We start from the raw sequence: 11,299 nt of genomic DNA on the forward strand, positions 1-11,299 counted from the left end.
GCAAAGCTTTTGATACAGTGCCACATGAAAGACTGATTAAAAAAATAGAGTCTCATGGTATTGGGGGTGCTATATTAAGCTGGATTAGGGCATGGCTATACCAAAGGAAACAGAGAGTTAGTATAAATGGAATCAAGTCAGAGTGGGAAAATGTTGTAAGTGGAGTGCCTCAAGGCTCTGTCCTGGGACCTCTGTTGTTTATAATATATATAAATGATTTAGATTCAGGTTTGAGTAGCAACATTTGCAAATTTGCCGATGATACGAAAATCGGTAGGGAAATTAATTCGGAGGAGGACTCACTATCACTTCAAGTTGATCTAGATAGGGTTTTGAAATGGTCAAAGGATTGGCAGATGCAGTTTAATGCTGATAAATGTAAAGTTCTGAGGTTAGGTAATGATGATAGAGTTACAAGATACGAGCTAGATGGTGTTGTGATTGCGAAGTCGGATTGCGAAAGGGATCTGGGAGTTATGATTAGTAAGAATTTAAAACAAAAGGATCAATGCATAAATGTTCGTAATAAGGCAAATCGGACACTTGGATTTATTAATCGCAGCGTTAGTAACAAGACACCTGGTGTGGTTCTCAAGCTATATCTTGCTCTAGTTAGGCCCCATTTAGATTATGCAGTTCAGTTTTGGTCGCCATATTATAGAATGGATATAAATTCACTTGAACGTGTCCAGCGTAGGATGACTAAGTTAATTCCCCAAATTAGAAATCTTTCATATGAAGAAAGATTAACAAAGCTTAAGTTGCATTCACTGGAAAGGCGAAGAGTTAGGGGCGACATGATAGAGGTTTACAAGTGGGTGAATGGACATAACAAGGGGGATATTAATAGGGTATTAAAAGTATCAACACAGGACAGAACACGAAACAATGGGTATAAATTGGATAAGTTTAGATTTAGGAAAGACTTGGGTAAATACTGGTTCAGTAACCGGGTTGTAGATTTGTGGAACCAATTGCCGCGTAACGTGGTGGAGGTGGGGTCCCTCGATTGTTTCAAGCGCGGGTTGGACAAGTATATGAGTGGGATTGGGTGGTTATAGAATAGGAGCTGCCTCGTATGGGCCAATAGGCCTTCTGCAGTTGCCTTTGTTCTTATGTTCTTATGTTTCAGCTGTCTTACCACCTCAAGCAGGGAATCCATCTCAGCTCTCAGAGTTCCAACTAGATTCATCAATTCTTCCATTATTGCTATAATAATGTTACTACGGAAAGACTTATCAACACAATTTGGGAAAGATTTGGGTTCGGTAACAGGGTTGTTGATTTGTGGAACCAATTACCACATAACGTGGTGGAGGTGGGGTCCCTCGATTATATCAAGCGTGGGGTTGGTGATGTATAAGAGTGGGATTGGGTGGTTATAGATAGGTGGTCTGGTATGGGCCAATAGGCCTTCTGCAATTACCTTTTTTCCTATGTTCTTATGTTCAGTTTTGGTCGCCTTACTATAGAATGAATATAAATTCACTTGAACATGTCCAGCGTAGGATGACAAAGTTAATTCCCCAAATTAGAAATCTTTCATATGAAGAAAAATTACCAAAGCCTAAATTGCATTCACTGGAAAGGCGAAGAGTTAAGGGTGACATGATAGAGGTTTACAAGTGGATAAATGAACATAACAAGGGGGATAATAATAGTCTATTAAAAGTATCAACACAAGACAGAACACGAAACAATGGGTATAAATTGGATAAGTTTAGATTTAGGAAAGACTTGAGTAAATACTGATTCGGTAACAGGGTTGTTGATTTGTGGACTCAATTACCGCATAACGTAGTGGAGATGGAGTCCCTCGATTTTTTCAAGCGTGGGTTGGACATGTATATGAATGGGATTGGGTGGTTATAAATAGCTGTATCGTATGGGCCAATAGGCCTTCTGCCGTTACCTTTGTTCTTATGTTCTTATTATCGATTTTCTTCATTGCAAGTGGTTATTGTTGTTTTAGATTGATCTACTCTAAAAGGAACTTTTTTCTAATTTAGTAACTAAAATTTCTATGTAGCACGGGCTATGGTGAACCGGTAAACCAATACAATTGACTGCAACCGATGATGATTTCATAAATATTTCCATTTCACACAGAAATCACACTAACGTGATACATCAGTCGATTAAGGCAGTGTCTGGGATGCTCCCGGACGCAGGTTCGAATCTTCGTCACGGCCCTTGTGGATTTGTTTATTTCCATTTCGTCAGGTACATGTAGAGGTGAGGTGTTTTAACATAAATAGATCTGAAAATCTGGCAGAAAAACATCGATCGGACTGTGTGTAAACTGCCTAGAAGATAGTGTTGGTTATCCATTCAGTTAAGGATACATCCTGTCATTTCTACCTCCAAACATGGCAGCTGATATTGATATGAGCCTGGAAGACTATATTAAGACTCGAATGAATATGGTTGGTTCAAGAACATGTCGAGACCGTTCAGAAGATCCTCAGAGGATGTCTGTTTTGAGCACTGGTTGTGGCAAGTCAATGCAAGGATATGACAGACAAAGTAAGTTACGCTTTCCTTATATTAATCTGAGATAATTAGTAAACATTAAATTTCAACTAATAACTACAAAATGTAAAGTAACCTATTTCAATCATTTCTAATGATGGAGTTTTTATGATTCTTAATGTTAACTGTATCTGAGTTAGTGAATCAGAGGCATAATATTCCGGATTAGAGGAACGTTAACTTTTATATTACTAGTTCTGCTTGAATGATTCCTATTTTTGTCTAAATCATTTTTCATTGAGTTTTTAAGAAGTCTTACTCGATGAAACCATGTTATACATTAAAAAAAAATCACGTTTTACAGGACAATTGCAGAAGGAGCAACACCATGCACAAGAGGGAAGGATTCCGCAATCATAAGTTGGGTGAATCGGCCAAAGTCCTCATATCTAACCTGCGATATACAGTAACAGACGCAGAAATTTATGTGAGTCAAAGAATATTGAATATGAATGAAAGAAAGTTATGAGAGAATTCTGCAGTAATAAGATTTCTAGCGCATCAGTTAACTCTAATATGAACTTGAAATATTAGTTCATATTATTATTGTATTGTAGTTCATTATTATTATTGTAGTGTAGTGCGTGCAAAACGCACAACAATAAAGTGGTGTAACTCAAGCTATTCTCAGCCCGTTTTTAAATATGTACTTGTTCTCCAATACAGAATCTTCAATCTTTTTCAGGAGCTGTTTGCTGAATTTGGAACCATTATAAATGCAGCAGTTAACAATGATAACTTGGGAAAGTCATTAGGTACAGCGTATATTGTCTTTGCCCGAGAAGCAGATGCACTTCAAGCTCTCAAGCAGTACAATGGTTTTCGTTTTCATGGCCGACCAATAGGAATCACCATGGATGGCGGATCAGCTGGTATGTCATGACATTAGATTTTCTTTGCAAGTTTTCTCTTATGGAAAGGTTGACTTCTTAGCTTTGAACATTTTCACATTAATGTATCAAGTTCTAGTGATGTCATTATCCATGTATTTGTTGTTCTACTATGAAATATAGTAATTAATGAGTTGTATTATCTTCCCGATATTTAGGTAGTGGCGACATAAAAGATCGGCTTGACTACAACAGAGTCTACAGAAGTGGCTATCGTGGAAAAGACCGCACTGGCTACCGTCTTGGCGATCGTACTAACAAACGGAGTGCATACAAAGGCAGAAAATTCATTAATTACAGTAATAGAGATGTCGAACGTGGTGGAAATGGTAGAGGCGAGCGTGATGTAAGTAGTGACGAACGCTTTGGCTACATTGACAGCAACCACGAGAGATGGTTTGGTAGGCGGGGTACCAGGAATAAGGTATATAATGGCAATGATCCGGATATTGAGTGTGATGCCTGGTAACTCATGACTAGAAATTGGCTATTGATAATTTTATAAAGTTTTTGTGTAATAAACTTTAAATAATAAACTGTAATAATTATTTTTTTAAATTTGTCTATTGGTTAACCTCAATGATGCAAGAAAATATGTTATTTTACTTATTGGAATGTGAAGCAACTGCAGCCCTGCGCAACAAACTCAACATTCATCCAACGAGAGCAGCTGGATTAGATGTAAAATCCACAGCAACTACAATAGTTAGAAAGGCAGTTGAAGAATGGATAACACTAGTGAACACTGCTTCCATATCCACCACCACAATAACGTTGTTAATATTGACCAAACCACACACTAGTCGATTGTGTGAATGATCCAGGACGGACCGAAACGTCGTCGTCCCTTTACTTTCTAGTGTGTGGTTTGTCAATATTAATAACGTTATGGTGGTGGCGGATATGGAAGCAGTGTTCACAAGTGTTATCCATTCTTCAACTGCCTTTCTAACTATTGTAGTTCCTATGGATTTTACATATAATCCAGCTGCTCAAGTCGATATTGAGAATGATCCAGGACGGACCGAAACGTCGTCTTCCCTTATATTTCTAGTGTGTGGTTTGGTCAACATATTTCAGCCACGTTATTGTGACTTTATAACGTTATTGAAACAAGACTAAGACAAGTTTGCTTCGCAGAGGCTCAAAACTGTCAAAGAACAACAAACGGATACCATCTCAAGATTTGCAACTACACACATCTTCACAGATGGATCAGTTGATTAAGAATGAAGTTCTGCTTGTTTAGCAGTTTACACTTACACCCATGAAGTTACTGGAGCATGAATAGTGGGTGTTCAACTTTGCAAACAGAATAATATACCCTGAAAAAGGCAATAAATTATACAATTGAGAATAATTTACATCATGTCATCATGCATGTCGACTCTCCAGGTATTGTTATCCAGCTAGCATAGAAATCATATACAATTCATCACAGAAATCGTACATATAGGAAAAGCCCACAATCTTGAGCTGTCAATTACCCTAAATTGGAGTACAAATCACATTGGTATAGATGGTAATGAAAGGGCAGACTTACTAGCAAAAACTGCCACTGCTTTACCGTTGTTGTTGTTTCAGATTTAGCTTCTCAGGACAAAGTGTCCATGTAGCACGGGCTATGGTGAGCCCGTAATAGAGTTTGGTTATACCTGATAACCTTGCTTCTGTGATATTAGGATCCAAGTTTGAAATGGAGGAGGGGATTTCTCCTTTTTCCTTACTTATTTATCGCTTCTGTTTTAGTGCACTGGTTTTAATCTTATTTCATTAACATTATCTTGGCGGCGAATGTAGATGCAGAAGTCCCATTCCTCAACGCCTTTTCTAATCATTGTAGTCGCGGTGGATTGTGCATCTAATGCAGCTGCTGTCGTTGGATTAATATTGAGTTTGATGCGCAGGGCTTCAGTAGCCTCACATTCCAGTAAGTAGTGCAATAGTGGCGCCTCTGCTTCTGTTTCACAGATGTGACATTGGCTTTAACTATTGGCTACAAGTGCCAGCAGCACTTGTAACCAAGTCTGAGTCTGTCTATGGCTACTGCAATGTCTCTGGATATCTTTTTGCCAGGCTTGAACGAGGAGTAACCAGTGGCTTGTTCGTACCATATCGCAGGGGATCTTCCTTCCGATTCTTTGGCTCTGTGGCGACTTTTGTTAGTTGAGAATATTTTCATCTTGATTTGCTCCTTTATCTGTGAGAAACTTGGAGGTATTTGAACCTTTACAACAGGTAGAGCAGCGGCAGTTTTTGCTAGTGAGTCTGCCTTTTCATTACCATCTATGCCAATGTGACTTGGTATCCAATTTAGGGTGATTGACAGCCCTCGATTATGGGCTTCTTTTCCTATATGTTGAATTTCTGTGAGGAGTTGTATATTATCTCTGTGCTGACTGGATAACAATGCCTGGAGCGAAGATTTAGAGTCTGTATGACATGTAAATTATTCTCAATTGTATAGTTTATTGCCTCCTTCAGGCCATATAATTCTGTTAGCAATGTTGAGCAACATTCATGCTCCAGTAAGCTTTATGGTTGGTAGTGTAAACTGCTGCCCCAGCAGAACCTTTTCCTTGATCAACTGATCCGTCTGTGAAGATGTGAGTCGTTGTAGGGTTAGAGATATTTTCCATTTGTTGTTCTATTACTTCCTTGAGCCTCTGCGGGTCACATGCTGATTTTTTAACTGGTAATCTTTCAATGATTATCTTTAGATTCGATTCTTCCCATGGAGGAGGCTATCGAAAGTGTGGATATGGTCTATCTTCCCCTTTGTTTTTAATGGTCCATTTCAGGTCCATTTTCTCTACTCTATTACTTCTTTGAGCCTCTGCGGGTCACATGCTGATTTTTTAACTGGTAATCTTTCAATGATTATCTTTAGATTCGATTCTTCCCATGGAGGAGGCTATCGAAAGTGTGGATATGGTCTATCTTCCCCTTTGTTTTTAATGGTCCATTTCAGGTCCATTTTCTCTACAATCTTGACTACATTATCCACTGTTCTACATTATCCGCTTGTTCTACACTGTAGGTTTTTCTGAAAGGATCTCTGAATGCTGTCTTTGATTGCTGGCGGTACAGGCTAAAATACCTTCAAGTTTTTCACAGATTAAGCAGCAAATCAAGAAGAAAATACATGCAAATATCAAAAGTCGCCACAGAGCAACACTAGTGAACATTCTGCATCTACATCCACCACCAAGAAAATGTTATTATAAGACTAAAACCAGTGCACTAAACAGAAGAGACAAATATTCAAGGGAAAAGGAGGAAACCCCCACCTCGATTTAAAATGAACTATTACTATTATGCTACACAGTAGCAGTATGTCAACACACAATAGAAAAGGAAATAAGTGATATAAATTTGATAAGTTTAGAATGAGGAAAGACCTGGGTAAATGCTGGTTCGGTAACATACCTGTTACCGAACCAGCATTTACCCACATCTTTCCTCATTCTAAACTTATCAAGTTTATATCACTTATTTCCTTTTCTATTGTGTGTTGATATATATTATACATAAGTAATATCCCCTTTTTATGCCCATTCATCCACTTGTTTACTTCAGTCATGTCTTCCCTAACTCTTTGCTTTTATAAAAAATATATAATAAGGTTTCCAGTGATTACCAAAACACAATGCAGAAGACGACTTTCGGTATGTCCTAGACCATTATCAAGTTGTGTGAAAGCAGAGAGGAAGAAAGAAAAAAAGTGAGACCTCTCTGTAGTCTCTGTCCTCCTGCCATCGATCTAATAAAAAGTGTCCGTGTCGTTTGGCCTTCCACCTCAGTTACAGGCCGGCTCCTGTGCGAGGTAAGTCACCATAGCCCGTGCTTATTGAATATTTTTGTTCCCAGTAGCTGAATCTATAACAACATCATCGTTTGGCCTTATCTCCATCACTCTTCCCTTCTCTTCCTTATCTGATGTCAATCTCAGGACATCGTTTAAATGCAACGACTGCATCCCTCCTGTAAGATGCTTAGTCGTTATGTCGACTCTCTGTTCCTCTTGATAATGATTTTCCAAAGTCAGAAAGTTGAGTAAGGAAAGGATGTTCTCTCTGTCTGATTTTATTTCACCTAAGAAATTGTTTAGGTGAAATAGATTGGAAAGTCCTGGGCAAGAAGGGTGGACCGGTCATAGAGTGAGACGTGAACCTAGCGATCGGTGATGTAGGAAGGGATTTCGATATGGATTCAAAATGTAACTTATTTAAAAATATTCTACACCTAGCACAGAAACGTAGTATACCATGCAAATTTGAATAGATCGAATAATAAAGATCGGAAGTGGATAACAATTCTTGCTTTGAACCTTATAGGTAGGAAGAGAGCTTGGTACAAAAGGATTAAGAGTGGGGAAGACGGTTCAAAGCAAGAAGTCGTCCTACTGGTTAGAAATGTTAAAACAAGAAATGCGGTCAAAAATAAACTATGAAGTTCTCATAGCAGGGAGGGCAAAGACAAATTCTAAAGGTTTTTTCAGTTATATCAAACAAAGATTAGGGAAAGGATAGGTCCATTAAAAACGGAGACAGGGCAGATAACTGATAATGACAAAGAGATGAGTAGAATTTTTAATAAATATTTTATCTCTGTATTTACTAAAGAGTAACTTAAGGGGCCTGGTGACTAGAGATTTTGCAAATATGAAATATAGTGAAAACAATCTAAATGAATCTCCCGTTATTTGGTATCAACGTAGTGAAAATTTCATCGGAATGTGTTAAGAAATGATTTTTTTAAATTCATGCGTGCACGACAGGCGGCAACCAGTACTGATATTAACGATAACATCTCCTATTTACTGGCAATTAGGAATAAAGAAATGCAACCACATCTCCGATGCACAAAGAAGAAAATCATTAATAAGAAAGGTTTCCAAAGTTGGTATTCAGCTGATGACACCTGGAGGGTCAGATTTCTCCCATAATAATGAGTATGTTATTATGCAGTATTTATTATATATCATATAAATACATTGCTCAATTGCAATATTTGTTATGTCTCTTTGTCTGAAAGTTGACAACTACATTTTTCTCCTTTATTTTTTATGCGGATGTTGTTGTGACTTCTACATCTTGGAGAATGTATATCCGGCACTAAGCATGAGAAGTTGGAACGAAATGGGTCAACATGTTATTAAGCCACAGGTGGCAGAAGTAGTGACTGTTATTTGTTTTGGCCGATTTATTTACAGGTTTCAAACTCTATGGTTGACCAGTCCAGCAAAGAGAACGCCTGGTCGGGGACTGGGCCGCGAGGACGCAAAGCCCTGAAACCGTCTCAAGGTAACATCAAGGCTGTCATTAACATATCTATATATATTTGTGGGGGAAGGTGGTATTTTTTTGTGACTGGATTTCAACACATATTGACCCACAACTTTCACATATTCGAGTACGTTTAGCAGTATGTCTAACGAATGCGAAAAGGAGTTTTGCGAGCATTGTCTACCATATTTAAAAAATCATTAGAGTCAGGCAGAATTTCAGAGTCGTGGAAAGTTTCTAATTTGGTACCAATTTTCAAGAAAGAAGATAGATCACTTGCGTCCAACTATCGGCAAATTATCTAAACGTCGATTGTGGGAAAGTTACTTGAATCAATAACTGCAAATACCATGCATCTTCATCTCGAATAACATAGTAATAATAGGTAGTAATAACCATAGTAATATTATTATAGCAATAATGTAAGGATTAGTAATAATGTAAGGAAGTAATAATGTAAGGAAGGAACTGATAAATCTAGATGGAATTCTGAGAGCAGAGAGAGAAATATCACCGTATGACAGAATTCGTACGGAGTACGATTCATGGTACGACAGAATTATGTCGAGGAGGTACGACAGCTGAAATAACATCAAGAAGAAACGAAGGAGGAGGCCAATATTAAAAAGACCTCGTCGTGGAAAGTCGTAAAGGACAGGGGTCTTAAGAAGACCTTCACAAGGCCGCCTACAGACGCCCTAACGACTACAAATTCATTTGCCGTGGTGGAAGACGAGTGCTGTGGTGAGCCTGCAGTTCACTCGAAAAGGAAATCAAAGAAGAGCAATGAAGCGCAAGCCCCTCAAGGTGCTCAGAAAGTTAAGGAGGCATCTAAGCAAATTTTGGTCGTGGGAGATTCCCAGGTGAGGTACTTAGACAAACCGTTTTGTGCTAGAAATAGGGGGAACAGGTTAAGGGTTTGCTATCCCGGAGCTGGAATTGGTGACATTATAAACAACATGAATGATATTATGGCTGGAAATGGAAATAATCTCAATATTTGTATTAGCACCTGAGGAAATGTTGTTGGTCGAGTTAGGAGTGAAGACTGATTCAGAGGTATAAAACAGCTTTTGATTTGTGGAACCAATTGCCGCGTAACGTGGTGGAAGTGGGGTCCCTCGATTGTTTCAAGCGCGGGTTGGACATGTATATGAGTGGGATTGGGTGGTTATAGATAGGAGCTGCCTCGTGGCCAATGGGCCTTCTGCGGTTGCCTTTGTTCTTATGCTCTTAACTTAATTACAAATATTTTACGCAAAGCACAGGAAAGTACTATGCCTCACAAATTGAATAGATCAAACACAAATGTCCCGAAATGGATAACAAAGGATCTGAAAAACCTTATACGTAGAAAGAGAGCTTGGTACAAAGGGATTAAGAATGGGGAAGTCAGTTTTGAACAAGAATTCGCACAACTGGTTAGAAATGTTAAAAAAGAGATAAGGAGAGTATAAATTAACTATGAAGTTCGTATAGCAGGCCAAGCATTGGCAAATCCTAAAAGTTTTTTTCAGTTATAGTGAACAAAGGTTAGGGACAGGATAGGTTCAATAAAAATCAAGACAGGTCAGTTAACAGAGAAGAGTTAAGTTAATGCTAATGAAGAAGAGATGAGTAGTATTTTTAACAAATGTTTTATATCTGTATTTACTAAAGAAGAACTTAACAATATGCCTTCAGCTGAACAATTATATGTGGGTGGGGATGAAGACAGGTTGACTAGTTTAGAAGTTACCAGGGAGGATGGAATTAAACAAATAGTAAAACTAAAACCAAACAAATCCCCAGGGCCGGATGAAGTGTTTGCCTGGAAGCTAGACGTAGATATGTAAGAATACTTAGCAAGAGGGTAAATATAAAAATGTTGTGGATTCCTTCTCACATTGGCATGCAGGAACATGACAAAGTTGACGCCCTTGCTAAGGCTGCAGTAAATAAAGACAGTATTGAATGGAATCTTGAGTTATCAAATAGGTCTCTTAAAAGTGTCATTAGACGAGAACTCCTAGATGGATTTGAAGAAAGTAGAACAGTGCAAACTTGAACTAGTAGGTCCATTGTTCATCACAATGAAATGTGTGAAGTAAAACATGTGTATGGGCAAGTAACAAAGTCAGTAGACTAACAGATGTTGTCACAGCTCGTATAAGACTTGGCTACAAGTATCTCTGGCAGTTCGGCTTGTATAGGGATCTAGATGAAGTAAAGTGTAAAGTGTGTGGACATAGGCAGGGACACACACTCGAACACTATATCTTGGATTGTTGTAAAATTGAGCCTTTTAGAGATAGATCTAAGCTCACTCTGTATGATATGGCAACCTATCTTATTACAATGGATAAATTACCTGAAATCCTTGCACTGTACCCACATTTTGCTTCCAGTAGATGAACGACATATGAGATTCAGAAACAAGTAGTGTATTGTGAGGACTAATAATAAACAGAAGCTCCCCTATGACTCTGTAATATCCCCATTGGCCAAACTATTATGTATTAACGATAAGACCTACCATTAATGTATGATGACTTACTGTAAAGATGTAGCTCTTGTAATAGCACTTTCTCTGTAACTAGCTGACATTGT

General features: G+C 38.3%; 1 protein-coding gene across 1 annotated transcript; it reads left to right on the plus strand.

Annotated features, from left to right (window-relative positions):
- The first annotated feature begins 2,369 nt into the window (after positions 1 to 2,369).
- On the plus strand, positions 2,370 to 5,970 carry LOC123748153 (aly/REF export factor 2-like). Its single transcript, XM_069327525.1, has 5 exons — positions 2,370 to 2,426; positions 2,837 to 2,959; positions 3,218 to 3,404; positions 3,581 to 3,887; positions 5,907 to 5,970. Exons 1-5 carry the CDS (start codon positions 2,370 to 2,372, stop codon positions 5,968 to 5,970), a joined length of 738 nt encoding a protein of 245 aa, XP_069183626.1.
- The last annotated feature ends 5,329 nt before the right edge of the window (positions 5,971 to 11,299 follow it).

This window comes from Procambarus clarkii, chromosome 19, assembly GCF_040958095.1.
Source record: "Procambarus clarkii isolate CNS0578487 chromosome 19, FALCON_Pclarkii_2.0, whole genome shotgun sequence".
NCBI lineage: Eukaryota > Metazoa > Arthropoda > Malacostraca > Decapoda > Cambaridae > Procambarus > Procambarus clarkii.